Consider the following 25,064-nt stretch of genomic DNA (forward strand, 5'->3'; position numbering starts at 1 on the left):
TCAGCGCCGCGCCCCGCGCCGCCATTACTGCCCGCCCGCCCCCGCGGAACTACAACTCCCATCATGCTCCGCGGGGCGGCACGGCCTGAGGGAGCAGGCGGGGAGGTGTCGCGGGGGCGGCTGGGAGTTGTAGTCTCAGCGCTGGAGCTGCCGCGGTGTCGGCGAAGGAGCGGCGGGCGGGGAGCGAACTACCGGCGGCCGGGAGGAAGCGGGGGCGGCGGGGGCCGGGGCCGGGAGCGGGGCAGGAGCCCGGGAGCGGGATGCGGTGGCGGCCCGGGAGGCCGCCTCGCTGCTTGGTGGCGATACAATGCACCCGGCCGTGGCGGTAGGACTGGTGTTCGGCGGCTGCTGCAGCAACGTGGTGTTCCTGGAGCTGCTGGCCAGGTGTGGGGCCGGGGAGAGGCTTTGGGGGCAGAAGGAGGGGTTGGGGACACGGGTGGGATCGGGGTGAGGGTCCGCGGGGTGTCCCCCACCGGCGTCAGGATTTATGAGGGGAGGGAGCGGCGGCGGCGGCGCCCAGGGGGTTTCCAAGAGATTTGGGGGGTGTGTGTGAGCGGATTTGGGTGGGTGGGGGGACACCCGGGGCTGGCCCCAGCCTGGGGCTGGCCCTGGGGGGGATCTGTGGCCCCACCGGGCTGGCCGGCCCCCCTCACAGCTTGGGGGCAGCCCCAGGCCTTGGGGACCCTCGTCAAGCTGTCAAAAGGAGCCCGGGTGTGGATTGCCAGGCCCCAGGCTTGTGTCGCTGTCTGATGGGTTTTGTGAGGTTTTCTGGGGTCTGTCCCCCTCAGCTTGGGCCCAGTCTGGTCCTGTCATGGTCGGCTTCGGTATCCAGCCCAGGCATCGAGGATCTCCCATCCCTGCTGACACGGGGACCACCACATCAGTTGGGCCCTAAAGCATCCCCTGCTCTCCGATCGCAGTGTCTCATATGAGTAACAGCTGAAATCACAAGGAGAAGACATGCAGGAGCTGGCTAGGGGTCCCCGGGGACAGCAGGCAGGGCTGAGGGAACATCGTCCATCTGGAAATGTGATCTTCGGCAGCGTCACGCGGCCTCAAAGCCAGCACGGTGAGGAAGAGGAGTCCTTTGTGGCTCTGTGAGCGGAGGCGAATTGCCAGGTTGCAGAGAGAGGAGGGCTGATGTTTGGGGTATGTCTGAGCGCTGTGTCACCTTCCTCACCCTGATGGAGGAAGGCCAGCGTGGCTTGGAAAAGGTAATGGTCTGTTGGTTTTGTTTCCACGGCTGTTCGGCAAGCCGTGAAGGCCACTTTTGCTAGGCCTGGCTGGAAAAAAGTAATGGTTGAACTGGTTCTGTGTCTACAATCATAGTAAGTCAGTATGGAGCTGCATCCCCTGACCATTCAGTACTATATCCACTTCAATTATTCAAAAATAGTAGTTAATACCTGTCCTTACTTCCTCTCTACCCATCATCATCCCAGACTGTTAGAGGATAAAGGGAGTGCAAAAGAGAACCTGACTCAAAGCCAGCAGCGGGGATATTTGCTTCAAAGTGGGAGGCCAGAATGCAGGTACCTTAACCCAAGGTTGCGCAATCACTCAGCAATCGCTGGATAAATCAAGAAGCAGTTCCTGGAGGAAGAGACTTCGCGTGGAGAGTTGTCTTTCCTCTTGGGGATTGCTCTAACCTCTGCCTTTCCTGCCTGGCTCGTGCTGCAACATCAGTGAGGGAGGAGGAATGGGCCACCCTTTGAGGTGAAGAAAGCTTTGGATCTGTCTTCTTGCACTTGCTTGTAAGATGATTGCAAGACACACTAGGCTTGTGTGTCCTCCAGCCAGACTTTAAAACAAAAGTGAGTCATTTGGCCTACTCAAATGGTCTATTAAGTGTCTAAAGCTCAGAAGGGATTTTGTACAGCAAATGCTAGAAGTCCAACTGCAGATATCTAAGAAAAGCTGATTTTTACACACAAGCTGCTCTTAAGGATTACTTCTCATCCACTTTAGAAATTCCCCTGTTCCTGACAGCTCAGTTCCTCTGCCCCTCACTTGCCCTGTTCACCTTTGATCCATAAATTGGGGTAACACTCGTTATTTCTTTGGATCTTGGTGTTGTCTAGAGGTAAAAAAAGTCCCCCTTGAAGATGAATCTTCCCACAATAAGCAAAGTCCTGGAGCAGGGTCACATGAAAGGCAGTAACCAGACTGACAGTCTAGTGAGGAATAACAAAGGTGATTGGAAGAAATTTGCTCAGGATTTATGAGGAAAGAATAAAGGAATGAGAACTGTTTAGTCTACAGATGCCTGAGGACAGCCAAAAGACTTTAAGCATGTGGAGAATGGCTGTAGAGAAGAGGAGATAATTTTTTCTGCTGGGCTCTGGAGGCAGAACAAGAAACAGGGGGCTTAAATCGCTGTGAAAGGTATGTAAAGCAGGCCAAGAACCTAGGTTTGCTCCCTCTCAGTGTAGTGAAGCAGGTTCATAAGAGAAAGCAGGAAGACTCCTCGTTGGAGGTTTTCAAGAGCAAGTTAAACAAGCCCCTGTCTGAATAACAGAAGGAGGCCTGGACAGGGCAAGAAATGCCATCCCGTTCATCCCATTTTCCCTGTCTGGAGCAACCCAACCTGTTCTGCTAATGGCCTTTACTAGTTGTCCCGGGGTGGGGGGCGGTGTCTGTCTTTGAGCCACGATGCCAAAGCTCTTGTGTGGCATGTACATACAGGCCTGGTTAGAAAGCCCATGTTCTACTCTTCGCCTTCTGAAGCTGTGTCCTTGTGAGGTGCCTTCTCTGTAAAAACGGTTGAAGCTCTGCGTGGTAAATCTCATCAGGGTTTCTTCCATTTTTGGTGCAAATGGGGGTGTCTATTCTTCAGCATGGGCCGTTGAAGGAATTCTCTGTGAAATGTGGAGTCTTCTGCAGTGATGGACAGAAATCTGTCTTGGAAAAGTGATTTGGATGTGCTGAACTCGGCGTGAGTGAGTACTCTGCACCAACATGCCGCAAACTCGTGCAGAAATTGGGCTGGTCTGTTTGTGCTCCGCTGATGTGGCCGAGAGCCCCACTCTGGCTGTTTCATCCCACCGTCTTTCTGGGGCTGGTAGACACCAACAGCCCGGGCAATTCTGTCCTAGGAGCCAGGGTGACAATTGCATCGGAGTGTTCCTACGTTGCTTCTGGAGGACTTTCTATCAGTTGGCTGCAGCTAAAGCAGATCTTTGGTTGATATATCCCGACTTCTTGTCACTTCCTTTAGGTCTATCAGTGTGTTAGGGTGGGGAGTCAAAGACATGGGCAGATACCGCCTGGGTTTTTTTTTTGTTTGTCTTCTTACTGTCAGTCAAACCCTTTGTCAACACTTTACTGATAATGTGAGGTCATATGCACAGCAAGTGACTGAATGCAAGGATCTGTGAACTGGGAGTACTGGGAGTAAACAAAGTTTAGTGCATGGAAACAGTCTTGGTTTATTCCAAGTTTTCACTTGCCTACAGAGATAAGGTTTACAATTGTGGAGCCTGGCCTCTGTCTCCTGTTCAGTGTCTCTTTTTTCTTCCCCCAAGTAACTTTTGAACCTCTTAACCTCATTACACAGCAGGGATTGAAGCCTCATGGACAGTTAAGCTTTGAAAAATGTGAAAATTGGCAGATGAGTAGAGGGACGGGGCTCAGGCTAGTGCCTGCCCTGTGGAAAATGCAGGGAGAAGGTGGCCTTCTCAGGTGCTGTTTGGTGGCAACCACATGCCAGCTCGGCATTAACCAGAGCTCTGCTGCTTTTTCTGAGATGTCTGGGGTGTGATATAGGAGATTTTGGAGGAGACCAGACCTTCAGCTCAGCTATCCAGTTATTCCTGTTCTCCAGTGCATCTCTCAGCTTGCATTCTGCAAAACTCTGTCTAGACCCAGCGTCTGACTACTTGTGACAGCACGCTGGGTGAGCAAGCTGCGTGCTTGTGCAGCAAGGTGGGGATTGGGACTCAGCGTCGCGCAGCTTCTCTGTGAAGTCCTCAACCTCAGTTTCTGTCTTGCATTGGAGAAGGGGGAAGTACTCACTCAAATTCCTCTGTCTCCCAGCAAGCTTTGTGATTATCTGACATGTCAGGGCCTCCTCTGAGCCTGCGGCTGACTGTGTGCCTCCCAGGAAATCCTCCCTTGCTCCCTGTAAGCTTCTTAGGAAGGAGGCAGGGTCTGCAGCAGGCATGTTTCTCGGAATGGGTGAGCAGCATGCAGGGAGTGTTTGTTGAATGTCAGGCTGTTACGGGCTGTAGCCCTTGCGTGCAATTCCTCTCCCCTCAGAATAAGCACACAAGGTTGATTTGCTCAAAGGTGGTGTCATTTCCGCCACAAAGTTAGTAATAACTGTAGTGCTTGAGTCTCTCTGGGAGGACAAAGATGCTCAGCTAAGAGGGTCTCTTTTGAGGTCAGACACTCTTTTTGGCTGCCCATACCCTGTGGAGTTTGAAAACTTCAGTGCAAAGCATGTGTCCTGTCAGCCAGCTCCCTGGCCTGCCTGACTGTCATGTGGCATTTAATGTCACAACCTTTTTGGGCTCCCATGATGAACTGTTGTAGGTTCCTTCTTGAACCTGCAGCCAACCTCTTGGCATCCAGCAAATGCAGGAGGGCAGAGAGCTAAAGCTTGCTGGAGAAATTGAAAGTAGTTTCGAGCTTGTGTTCACATGTTCTGGGGATGGGGTACAAGCAGAACCATGGGCTTTGCTCTGCAAACATGGACCTGACCTTGGCCCTTCCCTCATGCAGTGGAATTAACGGCTGTCGGAAATCCTGCTGCCTTCCTCCTGGGTGGACTCATCGTTTCACTTGGCCTCTAACAAACACAGGAGCTTGTAGGTAGAGAGTGAGCCCTTTCAAAACCACTTCCCCATGAGAAAGAGGGAGATACAGCTTCAGTAGGGTTATGCCAGTGCTTGATGTTGCTGATTCAGATTCTGTATCCTGGCGGGATGTTATGCGGACCTGTGAGATGTGACCAATTTCCTCTTTCACTTCCTTACCCAATTCACCACGTCCCCCATCGCGGGGGTGGCTGCCCGCTTCCGCTTTGGAAGTGGTTGAGGAAGGGATTGCTGCTCATCGATCTACAAGTACAGATGAGTAAATACCTGCAGGGAAGTGTTTAACAACGGCAACTTGGACAGATAAGGTGGAAAAGCCCCTCCAGATTGATGCTCACTCTGGGATTATAAGCTATTAGCCTCTTTTTGTTGGAGCCCAATGTGGTGTTTGTTCTCTGTGGCATTGCTCTTACACTAATCTTTCTTCTCCATGCCTGCAGGCAGTTTCCAGGATGTGGGAACATAGTGACATTCTCCCAGTTCCTGTTTATTGCGGTGGAAGGCTTTATATTCGAAACCAACTTTGGGAGGAAGAAGCCGGCCATACCAATAAGGTACAGTCGATCTGAATGCTTTTGCTAGGCACAAATTGACTGGCTATCTATTATCTCAAGAAGTGTTTAATAAAATGGCTTATCCGTTTATCCTGTCTAAATCCCATTCATTCTGCAGCATTTGCGAAGCCTCATTGAGAACCTGTCATGCCCGATAAAATATGAACTGCTCGTTTATCGAGAATTCTTAGTAGGAAATTGCCATCAGATACTTTCCTGTCCAAGAAACAGGGCAGTATTTTGCACAGTTAAGAGTCTGGTGTGTTTGAAGAGCTCGTGGTCTCTCTGGGGCTTGGTGCAGTGGGCGCGGGAGGCAGAGTTTTACTGGAAAGCCAGCCAAATTGACTCTTGCATTTCTCCGTCAGGGCTGATCTTGTCCTGGCAATAGCCTGGCCTGTTCATGCTCTCTTCTCTGGCACTCGGTGGCTGAAGTGAAGTGAGGAGGTTTTGTGGGGTTTCTTGGCAGACTGCCTAGCCTGGGGCAAAACAGAGCTCTGTGCTGAGTGCTTGGGACAGAGATCCTCATGACAGAAAGTTGAGGGCAAGTTTAGTGCTGTTCATGGCTGCATCACAGCGAGGAATTTCATTTTGTGGAGGCTGTCTAGCTTAGGTGTAGAACCATGGATTTGAATGGCTTCTCCTTCCACTCATGGAAGCGATGCCTGCTGGCAGAAATTGAATCCCCTCAAATCAAGCCTTATCTTACGATGCTGTCCTTAGGAAAGAGGGACCTGGAGGAACTCCATGCTAAAAGATCCCAGCTGGGCTCTCCTCAGTTCCCCTTTGCTTCTGGGATTAGCACAAGCTGAGCCAGTGCATGTCAGCTGCTTCCCATTCTAAGGACCTCTCTGCTACATCAAAACTGGATTGATCTCCTTATTAGTCCTTGTCCACAGTCCCAAGAGCTGAGTGGGCTCCTGCTCAGCTCTAGACCTTTCTTTGTGCTGCTTAATCTGTTCCCAAGGGGCGTCTCACCATCCTGGCGAGGTACGTGCACAGCCATCAGCCGGTTTTTGTGTTTCAGGTACTATTTCATCATGGTGGCCATGTTCTTCACTGTCAGTGTCGTCAACAACTATGCCCTGAACTTAAATATCGCCATGCCGTTGCACATGATCTTCAGATCAGTGAGTACCATCATATCATCCTTTTCCTCCTCGCTGTCCCTGCCGCATGTGTTCTGCCACCCTCTCTTTCACTGAAGGCAACAAACCCCTGTGCAAATACTACACTCCAACTAACTTGTGGGGAGAGCAGCCTTGCTCTGAAGGCTCAGCTCTAGTTCTCGCTTTCACAGTGTTGACCGTTAAATGTCAACTTAATGTCCCTGAACAGATTATGAAGCTGAGACTCAAATGGGCTTCATATTTCCAAGGGTGATGGGGAAGTAATGATGACAAAACCAAGCTCAGACTCTGGCTGTCAGCCCTGGATGGTCTGAATTGCTGGCCAAAGGGACCCATCTTTCCCTTTGACCACGCAGCCATACCAAGGGGTTCATGTCCCAGTGTAAGTCTCTTGGTTAAATACCCCAGGTCAGAGAGCATGAATTTGGCCTAGTTCCACCTGCACTGTTACTGCATAGGTTTTTGCTTTGGAAAATGCGATTAAAATACATCTTCACGTAAGTGTAGGTGACTGTCAGACTAAAACATCTGTTAAAACCAAAGAAAATGGTGTCCCAGCTGTTGGGAATAACAAAACCTGCTGGGCAGATCTGTTGAGTGGGGGCTGTTCTCCTGCAACACGTCATGGGATTGAGATACCTGAAGTCAGGAGAGGTTAAAAAGAAGAAAACCAGACAACACTCTAGGAGCCCACATTAACACTGAGAGATGGTTCTTGTATTGCAGCCCTGCAGTCAATCTATGGAGCCATACTCCTGTTCCCAATTAAAAACACAGAGATTTGGCTGCGTTTGGTCTGTAGCACACATCGAGGGACACAAGTGGGCCAAAAAAGGGGGAGGCCAACTGGCCAGAAGATCCTAGCAGCCTGTTTGCCCCAACATCCTTGTTCCCACGACACCCAGCTCAACTTCTCCCCTCCTCCTCCCTGAAGTGAGATTCTCCTCACCCTGTCAGTCTGCCTGACCCCGTTCTGGCATTTCTGTTGGTGTTTTGATGTTTGTTGTATTGAGTTTGCAGTGTTTCTCTGGGGTGAGCATCCCAGTCCGGGGAGTGTTGTCATGCTGACCTTCTGTTTTGTTTTTCTCCTCCTCTCTCTTCTTTCCCAGGGCTCTCTCATAGCAAGCATGGCTCTAGGTATCATAATTTTGAAGAAAAGGTAAATCACAAGCCTCTTTCTTATATCTTCAGAGAATGCTTTGCTGTTGACTTACTCCTGACTGGTGTTTAGTGCGCTCCCCTTTCCTGTTAAACGTTCTTGTTTTACTGATGGGGAAACTGGGGCACAGAGGTGTGCCTGGACTAGAGGCTGGAATAGGTCCCTCTTCTGCATTTCCACCACCCCTCACTCCTTTGTTTAAGGCAAGCATGGACCGAAGAGAGAGCTTTTACACATGGCTGCAGCCCTCTATGTTAGCTCTTTACTTTTCTCTGACTTGTGTGAGGCCAGTACCGCTCCTGATGGATGGATGTACTGGGTCTGGCTGGGATGGAGTTAACTTTCTTCATAGCAGCCCATATGGTGTTGTGTTTTGGATTTGTGGCTCGGTGTTGATAGCACACTGATGTTTTGGCTATTGCTGAACAACGCTTACGCAGTGTCAAGGCTTTCTCTTTATCCCATTCTGCCTGCCTCCCCAGCAAGTAGGTAGACAAGAAATTGGGAGGGGATGCAGCCGGGACAGCTGACCCGAGATGGCCAAAGGCGTGTCCTATCTCATATAATGTCGCGCGCTGCAATAGAAACCAGGGTAGAGGAAGAATGGGGCTAGGGGTGATTTGGCTTCCTCGGTGGCCATGCTTCTGGGAAGTGCTGAGGGATTGCTTTTGCATTGGTTTTGTTGTTGTTCTTTTTCCCCCCCTCTCCTATTAAACTCTGACTCGATCCACGAGTTTTCGCGCTCTTGCTCTTCTAGTTCTCTCCCCCATCCCACAAGGTGGGAGGAATGAGCGAGTGGCTGTGAGGGTGCTTGGCTGCTGGCTGGGGTCAAGCCACCACAGTGGGAAAGGACAGGAGGGTCCTGCCAGCTGCTTGGGATCTGGCTGTGGGACATTATGGGCACATCCCCTGCCGCCCCATGCAGAGATCCGCGCTGGCTTTGATCTGAGAGGTATCCTTTGCCCCGGGCAAGGAGATCTTAGTCCAAATGCTTCTTTTTTGTCACAGTTGGAGTAAGTTTACCTTCCCTCCCAGCAATGTCCAGCGTTAGGTAATGGGTACATGCCCATTACCCCAAGTTCACACCAGTGTAGTGGAGCAAGATGCAAGGCAAGGGAGCAGTAGATGAACAACGCGAGGCTGGGCTGGATCACTGACATCTTTCTTCTTCCCCGTGCAGATACAGCGTATATAAATACACGTCCATAGCCCTGGTGTCGCTGGGGATCTTTACCTGCACTTTCATGTCTGCAAAGCAAGTGGTAAGGATTGGAAAGGGCCTGAGGTCACAGCTGTGAACCTTATCGACAGGAGGAGCTGCTGTCAGCACCTTCATCAGTCATTCCCTTTGCCTGACTATTAATGGGGAGACAAGTAGATCTGCTCACCCAAAGCTCTTGTTCCTGGCCTGATTTTCCTGTGGTTTGGAGGGCAGGGATGCACACGCATGCATGTGACTTAACTTCATTACAGATCCCTTTTATCCTGTGTTGTTCAGGTTGCTTTTTGCTGAGAATGTACCATTATTGTTTTGCCGCAGAGATAACAGCTAGAAGCTGTTTTCTCTTGCCCTTACTGCAATGTGTTGCAGTTAGGAGCAGGTGAATCCTAAACAAAACCCAGCCATCTTAAATCTTTGCTCTTTTTATCCCAGAAGAAATTGTTGGCTTTCAGGCTAGATTTTTCCAGCCCTGTTGTCATCCAATGTGACTTTCTGTGGCCCTTGAAATAAAGTGCATGTATTTGGAGAACAGGAGGGAATGAAGAAAATCCATGTGTAACACCACTTTGGGCTTTTCCTGGGTCAGCACCCACAGCCTGATCTTGTCAGCTTGAAGACAGAAAAATGCCATGAAGTGGTGGTGAAGTGAAAATTGGTTGCACTTAATCCAGCTCTGAGAGACTGGAAATGAAACAGGGCTGTCAAACCTCCAAGTCGCCCATCATTTAATAGCTTTTTATACTCTCCGAATGTCCGAGGAAGCTCTGTGCTCTGTATTAATCCAGATAAACTCTCAGCAGGCGTGGGGTTTTTGGTATAGAACAGACAGTTGTGGTAAAGGTGAGTAATCTAATTTGCCCTAAACCACAGCGTCGGAGAGTTGAGCCAGATCATGCTATCTAGAGTTTTACGCTCGGCTCACAGCACCTACAGGCCCTGGTTTCCTCAATGTCTTGCCCCCAAGCCGGAGCCCTGGTTTTAGTACCTGACTGGGGCTTGGCCAGAGCCCTTGTTCTTTCCTGCACGCTCACCTCTGAGACGGGGACGGAGGAGCCTGCCACTGGGCTGTCCGTGGCAGCTTTCTCAGCGGCACTGATTATTTTTGTGCTCAGAGTTCCGTCTCTGGCCAAGCCAGGGCATTTCTTTCAGAAAAGATACTTTTTAATCAGATGTTTACACTTTTTTGCTGGCATCTGGTGCATGCGCTGAAGCAGAGTGGAGAGCAAAGTGTGCTGTAGTTGCTACCACCTCCATTCAGCCAGGGAAGCAACTGGAGAATGGGGGACCTTGGGCGGTGTTTGCTTGATGGGCTTGCTCGGAGCACAACGCACAAACCAAGAGTGAGCTACAGGCAGGTCTGAATGAGCTGCAGGGACGTGGTGGCTGACGGTGACTGTGTTGTGTCTCCCTCCACCAGGCATCTGACTCCAGCTTAAATGAAGACGACGGACCCCAAGTTTTCTTGTGGTGGCTGCTAGGTATGTGAGTGCCACATCTCCGGCCCACCTTGCTGGGATACTGGCGAGACTCGGCCCTCTGATGTCCTTGGCCATGTGGGTCGTGCAATGCAGGCTGTGGTGGGAGTCGCCGCACTGAGGTTAAGTTGTGCTGAGCACCTGGTGGATGTTGATTTGTAAAAAACGGGGCTTTGTGGCCCTCATTAGCAGCTTTGTGCAAGGAGATACTCTTCATTTGGCCAACAAGTCAAGTACGGGACCTAAAGAGTTTCTACAAGGTGGTGGCGTAGTGACATAATGAGGCTATAGTCATGCAGGTTTGCAGATATCTTCTTGGTTTCTTTCTGCAAAAGCAGCTCTACCTGCTAAATCTGATGCTGTGAGCTACGCTGCAGAGAGGGAGAGGGGCTGTAGCTGGTTCAAGTGTTCGTTCAGCACAGTATTTCACGGAGGAGTCTCTATAGGCTGGCACTTGAGTCTATTTTTATACCTCCAACATAGATTTATGGGTGGCTTTTCAGGGAAACTGGGATTGATGTGTTGTCAGTAGTGGCACGCAACCGTATCCCTGGTATCCCACCAACTCTGCTTGCCAGGGCTGAGTCTCTTTTTAAAGAGATGATCTTTTCAGAAGTCCCTTGGCATCTCAGCCTTTGTAATAAGATACCCGCGTCCCCAGGGCCAGTATCAATTTTTTATCTGGACGGTTTGGCTTTTTCCGTGGAAAGCTAAATTGCAGGAGTCGTCATGCTGATTGACTTGAGCTATGCCGTGCCTGAGCAGCGTTGCAAGGCTGTACTTCTGTTCCAGGTATTGCTGCACTCACCTTCGCCCTCCTCATGTCTGCCAGGATGGGGATTTTCCAGGAGATGCTGTACAAGCAGTTTGGGAAGCACTCCAAAGAAGCCCTTTTTTACAACGTAAGTCTTTTCTTTTGCTTTTCCTGGGCAGGTAGAGCTCCTAAGAGAGTCCCTTCCCCTCCCACCCTGTACTCGGCACAAATCCCAAGGATCACACGCTGCGAGGCTGGAGCAGTGCCTGCATCCAGATGTGTGAGGCCCTGGATGAGAAGTGGGATAAGTTCACATAATCTGTTAAATCTGTTAACTTCATGTTTTTACTTTTCTCCCCAGCATGCGTTACCACTCCCTGGCTTTCTCCTCCTGGCCCCAAACATCTACCACCATGCAGTCCTCTTCAGCCAGACCGGTAAGTGTTGCACAGACGGATCTTTGCTCTTGTACCTTTCTGTCCTCTGGAAAATGCCACAGGAAGCTTTCAGTCCAACAGTTGTGTAAAATTCACCAGGTTTTTCAGTGCCAGCAAGCTTCCTGTATCCCTGATTTTGTGAAATTGCAGGCATCTTTGCTGAAAAGGTTGGCTGGTTCTCTAATCCCCTCTGGGTAAGGGGATTGTTTGCAGGGGTAGATCACTTTAACCTGTTCATTAATATCATTGTGAAATATTTGTGGCGATAGGAGGAGGGGCAATGGTTTTAAACTAGAGCAGGGCAGGTTTAGATCAGACATTAGGAAGAAGTTCTTTCCAATGAGGGTGGTGAGACACTGGCCCAGGTTGCCCAGAGAGGTGGGGGAGGCCCCATCCCTGGAGACATTCAAGGCCAGGCTGGATGAGGCTCTGAGCAACCTGATCTAGTTGAAGATGTCCCTGCTCGCTGCAGGGGGGTTGCACTAGATGACCTTTAGAGGTCCCTTCCAACCCAACACAGTCTATGATTCTATGATTTCTAGCATGGTACACCTATCTCAAGGAAAGCATGAGGTGACCCTTGGGGAAAGCGACGTGGTCGTTCAAAAATGGGAGTAACGGGGTCAAATCCTCAACCACAGGTGTAAACACGGACCCGTTGGCTTTTGTTTTGCTGGTGCTGCTCAGGCTTTCCCGTGCTAACGCTGTCTGCCTCTCAGAGCCTCACAGCTGATTCATCCAGTTTTAACGGCATGGCAGCCCTGACACAAGAAAGCAAGATGGAGCTTTCCTTTTAATGTCTTTTTTTCCTTAGCCTACTTCTTCCTCCATCTTCCTTTCTTCCCTACGGAAGTTCAAGCAGAAACGTCTGCCAGCTCTCTTGTATTTGTCATTTATCACAGTAAGAACAAGGTAACTCTCCATTTGGAGCAAAATCAAAATGTGCCCACACCTCAGTCTGCCCGATGCAGCAACGGCCTCCTGAAGCTGCAGTGTGTCCCAGACCACGGTCAATCCAGGCCAGGAGAGAGACACCTCTCCTTGCATCTTCTTTAAGCAGGAGCAGCGCAGTGACCTTGCTCCATCCTTTTCCCCTACAGAGCCGTTCCAGATCCCAGTGATCGGGCTGACCCTGCCAATCATGTGGTTCTACCTCCTCATGAACGTCGTCACTCAGTATCCTTTCAGAGCTCAGCTTGAGACACGCCGTGGAGATGGCAGCGGGGCGGGAGAGGAGGAATGGGGTGGGGGTGCCAAGTCCTTGGGGCCCTCCCTGCATTTGGGAGCTGATTTTCATGTAACTCTTGGAAAATATAGAGTGAAATTTAACCTGGGACTTTAAGCTATTTTTCCTGGGTGGCTGAACCACCTGGCCACCACCTCTTGGAAAATATGGAGTGGAATTTAACCTGGGGCTTATGTTATTTCCAGGGTGGCTGAAATCTGCCGCCACCTCCCCAGGGACAGACTGGCTGGGATAAAATTCTGGTGGTTCTTCTCCCAGCTCTAGGGAGACGGGACAGATCAGGAGCCATTTGTGTGCCATATCGGTGTGTGGATTCTTCCAGGCAGGGAGGACAGCTCTGAAAGATGAAGCCGAGATGCCCTCGAAAAAGCGACCCTTCAGTCCAAGGCCCTTTTACCATTTTCCTCTCACTGTTGAGAGAGTGCGGTGCTCTATTGCTGCTCACGCTCCTCCACGAAACCCCCTTGTTTCATCCACCTTTCCCACGTCTGCTCAGGGGAAAAGGGGACTTCTGCTGGGTATAAACGGAGAAGTCTGATTTTCGCTTCCCTTGGCTCCCTGGCAGGGACGGTAAACACTGCGCGCCATTAACCTTTTGCCAACGCATCAGCCCCAGGGTCGTTTTGCTGCCCCAGCGCAAGCCTGGGGGCAGTCTGGGAGATTTGGGTTGTCCCTGGGGTTTGTAGTGAAGCTCTTCATAGCAGTAGAAATGCTGGTGTGAGGGGAAGGGAATTTTATCCCCTCTCTAACCAGACTGTGGCTATCAGGTGCCCAGTTCTTTTCATTCCTGAAGGCCCGCCCAGGTGTCCTTCCTCTTCAGCCCCGATGGCCCCTTAACCTCCGCCCACCCAGATACGTCTGCATCCGCGGCGTCTTCATCCTCACCACGGAGTGCACCTCCCTCACTGTCACGCTGGTGGTGACGCTGCGCAAGTTCGTCAGCCTCATCTTCTCCATCCTCTACTTTCGCAACCCCTTCACGGCCTGGCACTGGCTGGGCACCACCTTCGTCTTCGTGGGGACTCTCATGTACACGGAGGTGTGGAACAGCCTCGGGCCCTTCCTGGCCCGCTGGAGGAAGAGGCCAAAGGAGGAGTAACAGCCGGGGACTCTCTGCAGGGACCTTTTTATTGTTTTATAGAGCAGAGCAGCAGGGAATCCCCCAGAGGGGGTTGTTTTTATAACACGGGGGAGGTGCTGGCTGTGCCAAGCTCCTGGGAAATGTGAAGCCTCCGCTGGGAACCTACCTGACATGGATTATGGAGAGATGACGCGGTTATTTTTGCAAGGTTGCATTTTTTTTATGCAGCCCCTTTTGCTTCCAACCTCCCCCCCTGTTTTTTGGTTGTTTTGTTTTTTGTTTGAATAACCCTTTTTAAGTAACGGAAAAGCTGACCCACTTCTCTGTTAGGAGCCCAACCTTGTTGTGGTGCTGTTGTCCACTCCTCCCGGCTTTAAGGAGCTGGACCCCGAGCCTGTTTGGTGCCATCCTTTAATGTCCAGGTGGCCGTAACGGTTGGCTGACACCCGGGGAACTGCTGTTTGTGCAGCAGGTTGTTAGTTACACTGGAAATGCCCGGCCTGGCTGTTAACCCGAGTCCTTGTTGTGTGATCCTACCACCTGCGCTGGGAAGACATTGGACATGCCAGTAGCTACCACCTTCAGCTTTCCAGTCTGCCCAGTAGACCTTCCACTGGGGGAATGGCTCAGGGGGCTGATCCTCAAGCCACCGAGCCCCCGTCACTAGTAGCAAGACCTAGTTGGGAGCCTGAGGAAACCAAAAAGGGGTGATGCTAAGGGGACAGAAAGTGCCAGTGTGTCACCTTCGCAGCCTTCTCAGGGAGACGGTGAAGTGCTGCTGGGACTTTGCTGCATCCCCAGATGTTGTCCTGATGCTTCACCAGCCGGAGGGTATCATGGGTTCCACCTGCTTTGGTTAGATCCTCAGTGCAGGTCACTTTTCAGTCGCTTCCTACTTTTTCCCTCATTACGAGCGTGTTCCGTGGGCTTCGTTACCAGCAGTCAGCTGCAACGAGCTGTGCTGAGCCCCCAACGCGCCCCCCGGATCCGGCCCAACGTCAGGGTTCAAATGATGCCAAGAAACTTAATAAGGGCCAGTACAGCTGAGCTTACTTCTGCTGCTGGGGGGAACTGGTTTTACTGTCCCTTCACCCAGTTCTTCTTCCACCCCTTGGGCATCAGCTTCGCTCGTGGCGTTTCTGGGCATCAGCTTCACCCATGGTGTTTCTGGGCATCAGCATCCACCTGGTGTCCCTTAGTGTCACCCCTCAGCTGGGGCAGGAGTGACCTTCAAGAGCTTTGGGTGTGTGTCCCCATGCATGCTGGCAATGTGCGTCCCAGCAAGGTGAGGAGCAGCAGCCGCAGGTCTTGTAGGAGCTGCTGGGCGGTGGGCAGAGCGGGGGTTAGCACCCGGCCTGGTCTGGGTCTCGGAGCAGCGGGGAGCACTGGTTTGTGCTCCCTCAATTTTCTTGGAGCGCCTTGTCCTCATCATCTATGATGATTCCATGATCTAAGAATCATCGTGACGCTGTCCCTGCTCAGCTGTGGTAATTAGGGCATCCAGCAACGTCGACCTGATTCACACCAAGCTTGGCCAAGTAAGGACTATACTCCGTTATTCCTCCGCCCACGTTAAACCCGCGCTTCTGGTGGGTTAATCCCGACTGGGGTTAAGCAGGACACGGCTGCCCACTCGCTGTCCCCCGCAGTGAGGAACAGGAAAAGCAAACCCAAGAAAACTTGTGAGTAGAGAGAAAAGACCATTTAATAAGCAAAAGAAAGAGGAAAGGGGGGGAAACCCCCCCCAAGTGATGCAATGGTGACCCCTCACCACCTCCCACCGTTAGATGTACGCGTGCGCAGCCAGTCCCCGAGCAACGGCCGCCTTCCCAAAAAAACCCTCTCCGTTTTTATTGCTGATTTTTATCCGTGTCAGTTATCCCGGCTGTGCCCCTTCCCAGCTTCTTGCCCACCCGTGGCCTCATCACTGGTGGGAGGCAGAGTGGGAAGCTGTGGAAGCGCTGGAATGCCGGGTGTGTCTTTAATACTGTTTTAGCCACGAATCCAAAGCTGCTGTGGAAAAGGTGAACTCCATCCCAACCAGACCTGACGGGACCCGCAGCTCCCTCCTTCCTGAGAACCTGAAGGGTTTTCCCTACTGGTTTGGATTTTTCCTGAGCCTGATAAACCTCTTGTATTTGGAGTGTCAGAGGTGGGATGTTTCCAAGGATTTTGTAGATGGGGAGTTTCCCACCAGCTGCCCCAGCACAGGTCAGCTCTCGCTTCCAGCTCTTTGCACGGGCTCCAGGAAGGACCCAGAGAAAGGCAAAACCTTTATCCCTCATCCTGATCTTCAAAGCTATTTACAGGGAGCTTCAGCTGAGACCGCGAGGGAGAGGAAGGCAACACAAAGTCAGCGTGAGAGCACCGGGGCCAGGGAGTAACTGCTGGGGTTCATCAAAGCTTTTGTGTCGCCGAAATTGCACGTTGTCTCCGGTTTCCATGCGATGCCGGGAGGTTGGGGGAGATTTGGGTTTCTCTTCTTTTGACCGCGTGCTGTACTTGGTCTTCACTCAAACCGGGTGTCAACGATGGGTTATTCTTTGTTGTCGTCGGGGGTATTTTTTTTTTTTTTATTTTATTTTACAGCGTGATCTGTGTGTTTCTGAATATTTATAATTGTTACAGGGTGGCAGAAGTGGCAGCGATTCCCTTCCTGCTGTAGGAGAGCTTGCCCCGTTGGGAGCTGGAGGAAAGGTCCATGCAGAAGGGCCCCGTTAGCCAAAAAACTGGTATTCGAGTCCAGGGCTCCCCCCCTCCCCAAATGGGGCTACTTGGTTTGGTTTTAATGTTTGCTATAGCGATAATAGCACATATTTTTTTAGCAGAGGCTGGAAAAGCGGGCGAGCCAAAATCCTTTTTGATCAGTGTTCCGGATTTGCAGAGCTTTTGGGTTGGCTGGTTAGGTTTAGGGTGGTATTTTTGTTGTTTGTTTGTTTGTTTTTTTAAACAAAATAAATATATATCCTCTTCAAAGTATGTTGGTCGTGGTTCTCCTTTCATGCTTTGCTACTGGTTAATTGGTGGTTGGACAATTAATGGGGTTCTGAAATCGACACACAACTTCTCCTGCCTTTAAAGTGAATGTGCCTTTATCGCGCTGTACGGCTCCCTGGAGGGAGGGCGTAGTGAGGGGGGGGTCGGTCTCTTCTCCCGAGGAACAGGCGGTACGACAGGAGGAAACGGCCTCAAGTTGCGCCAGAGTATTGGGAATTGGGAGGATTTGGGAAAAATTTCTTCACCAAAAGGGTTGTCAAACATTGAAACAGGCTGCCCAGGGAAGTGCTGGAGTCACCATCCCTGGAGGTATCTAAAAGACCTGTAGGTGTGGTGCTGAGGGACGTGGTTTAGAATCATAGAATCATGTGTTGGATTGGAAGGGACCTCTAAAGGTCATCTCGTCCAACCCCCCTGCAGCGAGCAGGGACATCTTCAACTAGATCAGGTTGCTCAGAGCCTCATCAGGCCTGGCCTTGAATGTCTCCAGGGATGGGGCCTCCCCCACCTCTCTGGGCAACCTGGGCCAGTGTCTCACCACCCTCATTGGAAAGAACTTCTTCCTAATGTCCAATCTAACCCTGCCCTGCTCTAGTTTAAAGCCATTGCCCCTCGTCCTATTGCTACATGCCCTTGCAAACAGCCCCTCCCCAGCTTTCCTGTAGGCCCCCTTCAGGTACCGAAGGTGTAGTGGTGGTTTTGGCAGTGTTAGGCTGATGGTTGGACTTGGTGATCTTAAAGGTCCCTTCCAACCAAAACCATTCTATGATTCTACCCAGAAAGCACGTGCCCATCTGCTGTGCTCCTGCCCGACCTTATCCTCCAGCTGCTGCCACCAGCTGAGAAGCTGCTTTCCCCAGATCCCCTGTGCCCATCTCCTCCTCGTGGCTCGTGGCGGCCGATGGCGAACGCACCAGGCGAATGCAGCTGAAGCAGCCGTGAGCTCCAGCCCGCGGTGCCGGCGGTTGTGGTTCCCTCCCTCCCTGCAGCCCCAAGCCAGGACCACCCACCTCGTCCGGCCCCGTCAGCTGGGGTTCCTTCTAAAGGGGTCTTGAACCAAGGTCTGGGGGGATGAGGAGCTGTAGAAAGGCAAGAGAAGTGCCGGGTGGGCTGGGGGAGGCTCCTTTTTTAATTGCACTTACAATAAACTATATCCATCTCTAATTGCAGCTATGTGGGTGAGCTGGGGCAGCCGAGGTCCCCGAGCACCCACAGGGGTTGGAGGACCCAACTCAGGGCAGCAGTTTGAGCCCAAAGCCGTGGGACCATCAGGATTTGAGGTTGCCAGGCAAGACCCAAGAGTTGTTTTAGGCTCCCGGGTTCCGGGAATCTCCTCCGCGCAGCACCGAGCGCTGCTTCGCTTGCTCTGGTGTTATCCTGGGAGGCGTCGAAATAGGGAACGAAGCCTCCTGGCACCAGCGCTTAAGCGTGAAGCCGGCTGCGTGGGGCCAGCATCCCAGCCGGGGCCGGGTTTAAAAAAATAAATAGGATGGCCTAGGTTGGAAGGGACCTTTCAGATCATCTAGTCCAACCGAAATAGCAAGAAATGAAGTTGTTATAAAATTACCGTGGGCTTTCCAGACCCCGGTGGCGTCTCCATCGCTGCAAAACCAGTGACGTGGCGTTAAAATCCTGCCCCTCGCTTCGTGTTTAACACGCCTTTAAACCTTCCCCACCTCAGAGCTTTAATGGGGACGCATAATTCTCCAGCCGGTTACCAACTATATCTATTTCTAATCGAACAAATCATCTTTCCCCACATCCTGGCAGCCGTTCGTTAAATAAATCCTCGTCGGCCAGGCTCGGCTTTCATCAGCTCGGAGATTTTTGTTCAGAAATCTTTTGCCTTTCATTAAATCTGGGCTGGTGTTTATTAACGCTTTCAATCTTTCCTCGGCCCGTCGCAGCCTGGGCTCGCCACGGTGGGTCGGAGAGAAACAAGGGAGATATATATATATATTTTTTTTTTTTTTTTTATTAAAGTGAGAGGGAAAGCTTTGAACTCCTTTGGGAACCGCGATGAAATCCTCGTCGCTTCCAAGGTGTAAAAAAACTCGCTCCCGCCACTAAATGAAATGAGAGGGGCAGGAGAGGGATAAAGATGTCTCTGTAAATCACCCGGAGCCGCACATTTCGTTTCTGTTCAGCGTCTTTCATTATAACCGTCATAAATCAGCACTCGGAGCCCGAGAGGGCAAGAAGGTGAGATTTATTGACGGGGCAAATTTGGGAGGGGAAGAGCTCGGAGAACACAGAACCTTTTTTTTTCGCCTCCAGCACGGCCCAGGCTCACAGGTCTCTGCTGGCACCCTTCCTCCTTCGAAAGCTCTCCAAAGTTTGATGGAAAATTTTAGTATTTATTATTATTTTTTCCACTTCCATACAAGTTAGAACCAGCCGGTTTTCACCCTTCGCTTCCCCATCTCTCCCTAGGCAGCTCCCGACCCTGCATGGACCAAAGGACCTCAGCGCAGGGCATGTGAAGAGTTAATTTACCCCCTTCCAGCCTGAGATGGAGGAGGCAAAGCAGGAGCATCCTTAGTTTCCCACGTAGGAGGTGCTGGGGACACGCCAGGGAAGAGGCAGGTGACATCCCAAAGAGCGTGGTCAATGGAGTTAAATCCAGCTGGCGGCCAGTCACAAGTGGTGTCCCTCAGGGCTCAGTGTTGGGACCATTTCTCTTAACATCTTTATTGATGACCTTGATAAGGACATAGAGTGTATCATCAGCAAGTTTGCAGATGACACGAAGCTAAGCGGGAGTGTTGATCTGCATGAGGATAGGGAGGCTCTACAGAGAGACTTGGATAGATTGGACCGAGGGGCCAACGCTAATGGAATGTGCTTCAACAAGGCCAAGTGCCGGGTCCTGCACTTGGGCCACAACAACCCCACGCGTCGCTACAGGCTTGGGGCAGTGTGGCTGGAGAGCTGCCTGGCAGAAAAGGACCTGGGGGTTCTAATTGACAAGGGGCTGAACACGAGCCAGCAGTGTGCCCAGGTGGCCAAGAGGGCCAATGCCATCCTGGCTTGTATTAGAAATAGTGTGACCAGCAGAAGGAGGGAGGTGATTGTCCCCCTGTACTCAGCACTGGTGAGGCCACACCTGGAGTATTGCATCCAGTTTTGGGCACCTCAATACGAGAGAGATCTCGAGGTGCTGGAGCGAGTGCAGAGGGGGGCAACGAAGCTGGTGAAGGGCCTGGAGAATAAATCTTATGAGGAGCGATTGAAGGAGCTGGGACTGTTTAGTTTGAGGAAGAGGAGGCTGAGGGGAGACCTCATCACTCTCTACAACTACTTGAAAGGACACTGTAGAGAGGTTGGTGCTGGTCTCTTCTCACAGGTAATTAGTGATAGGACAAGAGGGAATGGCTTCAAGCTGCAACAGGGGAGGTTTAGGCTGGACATTAGGAAAAAATTCTTCCCAGAGAGAGTGGTCAGACACTGGAATAGGCTGCCCAGGGAGGTGGTGGAGTCACCATCCCCGGATGTGTTTAAGACTCATTTAGATGTGGTGTTGGGGGATATGGTGTAGGGGAGAACTTTGTAGAGTGGGGTTGATGGTTGGACTCGATGATCCCAAGGGTGTTTTCCAACCAAAATGATTCTATGATTCTATGATCATCTCTGCTGGAAGATGATGCCTGTGGTCCTGCGTGCCAAGATGAGGGGTCGACCCTGCTTTGGGCCATCCCACAGGTGGAAATAACCCCTGGTCTCCTCTTTAGAGGGCAAAAGGCAGATACTGCCCAAAGCATGACACAGTGGTGACACCTGGTGACACTCTGCTGAGAAGGTGGGCATCGCAAAGGGACCTAATACAAGCAGAGGTGTCCTCCATCAGGACAGGAGGGGAGGATGCAGTCCCTGGAGCATCATTCCTGCTGTGCTGGCAGCTGTTTCCACCCTTGAGAAGAGGAAGAAATACCCCGACCCCCTCCATCAGCCAAGGCTGCTGGCTTGTTGGTAGGTCTGTTGGTAAGACACTGGCCCAGGTTGCCCAGAGAAGCTGTGGCTGCCCCATCCCTGAAGGTGTTCAAGGCCAGGTTGGACGGGGCTTGGAGCAACCTGGTCTGGTGGGAGGTGTCCCTGCCCAGGGCAGGGGGGTATGAACTAGATGGTCTTTAAGGTCCCTTCCAACCCAAACCATTCTGTGAGTCTATGATTCCCATTCCGAGAGCCTGGAAGACACCGTGGCTTGTTGAGATGGTCAGTCGTAAGGTGTGCAGCCACACACTACCTGTGTTTCAGGTGGCCTGAGGTCCTACCAGCTGGCTGCAACCACACAAAAGGCAGACCCGCGCTGGGGAGTGCTGCATCATGCCCTGCCTTGGAGAAATGCTCTGCAATGCTCCCAGTCAACGGAACATCAAGTGAGATGAGGGGAGGAGAGGAACATGGTCCTTCGTAGTCCTCACAGTTGACTGATGGAAGCCCCAAAGCACGGGATTAGTGCAAGGAATGCCACTCTGGACTCTGTGTTCCAACTGGACACAAGAGGAAAATTTTTCACCCTGAGAACAATCAGCCACTGGGATAATCTCCCCAGGGATGTGGTGGATTCCCCATCATTGGACACTTTTAAAATCCTGCTGGGCCAGCTGGTCTAGACCGTGCTTTTGCAAAGAAAGGTTGGACCAGATGATCCTTGAGGTCCCTTCCAACCTGGGATTCTATGATCCTACAATTCTATGATTCCTTTTGAACCCCACACAGTCTCCAACATATGGGAAACCCTCCTTTTCCCACTGGAGGATTTATGATGCCACCTCATCTCTGCTCTGGGCAGAGGCTACCTGCTGTGAGCCTCTGTGCTGGTACCAGCCAGGAAAGCACTGGGGAATGGAGATGTGGGTCTCCAGAGAAGATTTATTCTCCAGGAAAGACCCTCAGCGTAGGGGATTTTTCACTGTGGAGCCTTCATGCTTCTGTGATAGACGTTGATTTACACCTTCATGCTTCTACTTGCTCTGAGGTATGAGCGGAGAAAAGCACGAATGATAAAAATGTAGGAGCCGCCGCCTCCTTCTCCTCCTCCTCCTCCCTGCAGGAAAATAAAATTCAGCCTCAGCTACGAGGGTTCCTCTCCCTCCGCCTTACAGACAAAAAAATATCTCAGAGGCTTAAAATATTTCACGAGGGTTACAGAAAGGGTATGTCCAAGAAGCAAGATTTAGTGCAGAGCCTACGCAGGGTCTGCAGTACCGAGCACCGCAGGGGCTGCAGGGCTGACTGTACCGAGGGCTCTTGGTTGAGCTCCAACCCCACAGACCATGGGGAGAAGGTACGTGACTCCAGTAGGGCTGGCAAACGCAGCCAGGGTCAGAAACTAGTAACTGTACGGGGAGCCCAGTCACAGAATCACAGGGTTGGAAGGGACCTCTGGAGATCATTCAGTCCAAGCCCCTGCCAGAGCAGGGTCACCCAGAGCAGGTGGCACAGGAACGCGTCCAGGCGGGTTTGGAATGTCTCCAGAGACGGAGACTCCACCACCTCTCTGGGCAGCCTGTGCCAGGGCTCTGCCACCCTCACAGCAAAGAAGTTCCTCCTCATGTTTAGGTGGACCTTCCTATGTTCAAGTTTGTGCCCATTACCCCTTGTTCTGTCACTGGGCACCACTGAAAAGAGCCTGGCCCCATCCTCCTGCCACCCGCCCTTTAAGGATTTATAAGTGTTGATAAGATCCCCCCTCAGCCGTCTTTTTTCTAGACTGAAGACACCCAAATCCCTCAGCCTTTCTTCATCAGAGAGGTGTTCCAGTCCCCTCATCATCTTGATAGCCCTTTCCTGTCCCCTCTCCAGCAGTTCCCTGTCCTTCTGGAACCGGGGAGCCCAGAACTGGACACAGCACTCCAGGTGTGGCCTCCCCAGAGCAGAGCAGAGGGGGAGGGTGACCTCTCTGGACCTGCTGGCCACACTCTTCTCGATGTCCCCCAGGATGCCATTGGCCTTCTTGGCCACAAGGGCACATGGCTGGCTCATGGTCATCCTGTTGTCCACCAGCACTCCCAGGTCTCTCCCCACCGAGCTGCTCTCCAGCAGGTCACCCCCAACCTGTCCTGGTGCAGGGGGTTATTCCTCCCCAGGTGCAGCACCCTACACTTGCCCTTGTTGAATTTCATAAGGTTCCTCTTTGCCCAACTCTCCGACCTGGCCAGGTCTCTCTGGATGGCGGCACAGCCTTCCGGTATGTCAGCCACCCCCCCAGCTTTGTGTCATCGGCAAAGCGGTTTGCAAGGCTGGAGTTGTTGACGCAATACCATGGAAGTGCAGGGCGAGACCAGGGAAAGAGCTCATGGGTCTCCTTCAAACCCTTCACCTCCCTGGAGCTGGGGATGCAGAGAGAAACACGGGCAGTTGGTGTAATCACACCAACTCTCCTCGCCTGTTAGAAAAAAAATTATAATTCATTTTGACAGCTGCCAAATTAGCAGCATATTATGCAGCATATTCAATTAGACAAGCTCCCGAGGGAGCAGGCGGAGGTAGCGGGGCAGCCGCTGCTGGGACATGACATGGCGCTTCAGGAAGGTATTTTTAGAAATGGCTGTGCGTGCTCTGCAGAGAAATAAACAGCCCTTTGGTCAATACTGGCATCTATGCCCCATCTGTTTCCAGAACACGCTTAAAAAATTTAAAATAAAAAGGTGTAGCTGCTGGATTCGCAGTGGCCTCACCCCCCAGTTGAGCCTCTACCACTGGTTTCTATCTTCAAGGGTTTCTCGGGTCCATACGAGTGGGTTTAATGGAGGAGGGAGGCAGGGAGATGAAGGTCAGAGTACCAAACCAAACCATTTTGCACCCATTTTTTCACAGATACAGCTCCTAATCTGGGGAGTGGGTGCTGGAGAATCCGAGCTGCCACGTGGCTCCTGCTCTCATCTTCTACCAAGCCCGCAGCAGGCTACCCTGGCTGCCTACACACTCTGTGGTGGTCCGTGGAGCATCTTGGCCTCCGGAACTCCAAAAGCTCAGCAGATTTGCAGGAGCAGCTCTTTCTGGACCTGTTCTGCAGCCCCTGGAAGTCCTCACTGAGCTGCGCATCAAACTTTTAGCTGGCGAGCTTCATATCCCCTCCTTCAGACCCAGGCCCATATTGAAACACCATCCCCTTACGTCTAACAAACCCGTCATTCCTTAATTCAGCAGCTCCTGCTCCTGCATCTGTGTTTTAGCTCCCGCCGCGTTGCTACTGCCCTGGTGGAGGAATCAGGACGCCCGTGACTTCCCAAAACACTTGTGCATAAGCACGGTCTTCTCTGCTTCACCTCAAAGACCCGGCACCCGAGCAGAGAGGCAACACTCCAGCGTTCTCACCCAGTTCCTGTAGAAAAACCCAACCTGATGAGATAACACAAACCCAACCTGATGAGATAACACAAATCAGCGGAATTTTCTCTGCCTTGGTTTACCGATGCGTGACACGGGGCTCCGACGCAGCACGTGCGATGAGCGCGCCGCTACATCCTCCGGCCGGCAAAGCCATTTGCATTCACAAGGCAGCCACCGCAGTCACCGGTTTTATTGAATGCCGAATGTTTAATTTAAAAAAAGGGAAATTAAACAGCTTGTTACACTCCCCTCTGTAAAATTCAAGACTCAGAGAGTTGTTTGACTGTGACTAACTCAAGGTGTTACTCTGCTGTAATCCAAACACGCTTCCTGCCAATAAAAACAGAGTTCCCTGAAACGGCCCCGCTTTTATCTGCCAGTCTATAAATATATGGGCACCGAGTCACAACTTCTGTACTTTCAGCCAAAAATAAACGCTCGAAACTAAAAACCACGAACGGCAAAGCTTCACAATCTGCTAAAGGAAATGTAAATATTACATATTACATATGCAACGGCGCTTCTGCCTCCCAACTCGGCCAGATGTTCCACGCTTCGGGGGACGGGTCAGCATCAGGCGGTTGTTTGGGGGAACGTGGGGTCATCGACGCCGTCCGTGTCCTGGGGAGCGGGAAGGGAGCAGGCGAGAGAACGCGGCAGTAAAAGCTGAGGGGGAGGGAAGAAACTGAATATTTTGCAGAACCGACTTCAGCAAATTCACCTTCTCCTTGGCATTTTTAAAATCCTGCCTCCACGCAAGGTCCTCATCCCCTGGACCGCCCGCGTAACCCCACCGAACGGGCCACGTTTGGAAGCATTTGAAAGCTCAGGGCGCAAGAACTGATTGCAAAATAGGAGGT

General features: G+C 51.7%; 1 protein-coding gene across 3 annotated transcripts; it reads left to right on the top strand.

Annotated features, from left to right (window-relative positions):
• The first annotated feature begins 222 nt into the window (after positions 1 to 222).
• SLC35B4 (solute carrier family 35 member B4) lies at positions 223 to 24,651 on the top strand. 3 transcript variants are annotated; one of them, XM_074573183.1, is made up of 10 exons: positions 226 to 384; positions 5,258 to 5,371; positions 6,396 to 6,498; positions 7,608 to 7,657; positions 8,838 to 8,919; positions 10,297 to 10,357; positions 11,147 to 11,256; positions 11,470 to 11,545; positions 12,646 to 12,721; positions 13,644 to 16,845. In XM_074573183.1, the coding sequence occupies exons 1-10, from the start codon at positions 308 to 310 to the stop codon at positions 13,888 to 13,890; spliced, it is 996 nt and encodes a 331-aa protein (XP_074429284.1). In that variant the 5' UTR covers positions 226 to 307; the 3' UTR covers positions 13,891 to 16,845. The 3 variants fall into 3 exon arrangements, with proteins under 3 accessions (XP_074429285.1, XP_074429284.1, XP_074429286.1); XM_074573184.1 differs by lacking the exons at positions 12,646 to 12,721; positions 13,644 to 16,845 and adding an exon at positions 23,689 to 24,651 and having other exon boundaries at positions 223 to 384; XM_074573185.1 differs by lacking the exons at positions 12,646 to 12,721; positions 13,644 to 16,845 and adding an exon at positions 17,649 to 17,930.
• The last annotated feature ends 413 nt before the right edge of the window (positions 24,652 to 25,064 follow it).

The sequence above is a fragment of the Larus michahellis genome, chromosome 1 (assembly GCF_964199755.1).
Source record: "Larus michahellis chromosome 1, bLarMic1.1, whole genome shotgun sequence".
Lineage (NCBI taxonomy): Eukaryota > Metazoa > Chordata > Aves > Charadriiformes > Laridae > Larus > Larus michahellis.

Excerpts from the sequence above, each read along its gene's own strand:
- SLC35B4 (XM_074573183.1), top strand. The coding sequence starts at position 308 with ATGCACCCGGCCGTGGCGGTAGGACTGGTGTTCGGCGGCTGCTGCAGC. Across the intron at positions 11,257-11,469 it reads AAGAAGCCCTTTTTTACAAC|CATGCGTTACCACTCCCTGG; the intron begins GTAAGTCTTTTC and ends TTTTCTCCCCAG. Across the intron at positions 11,546-12,645 it reads AGTCCTCTTCAGCCAGACCG|AGCCGTTCCAGATCCCAGTG; the intron begins GTAAGTGTTGCA and ends TTTCCCCTACAG.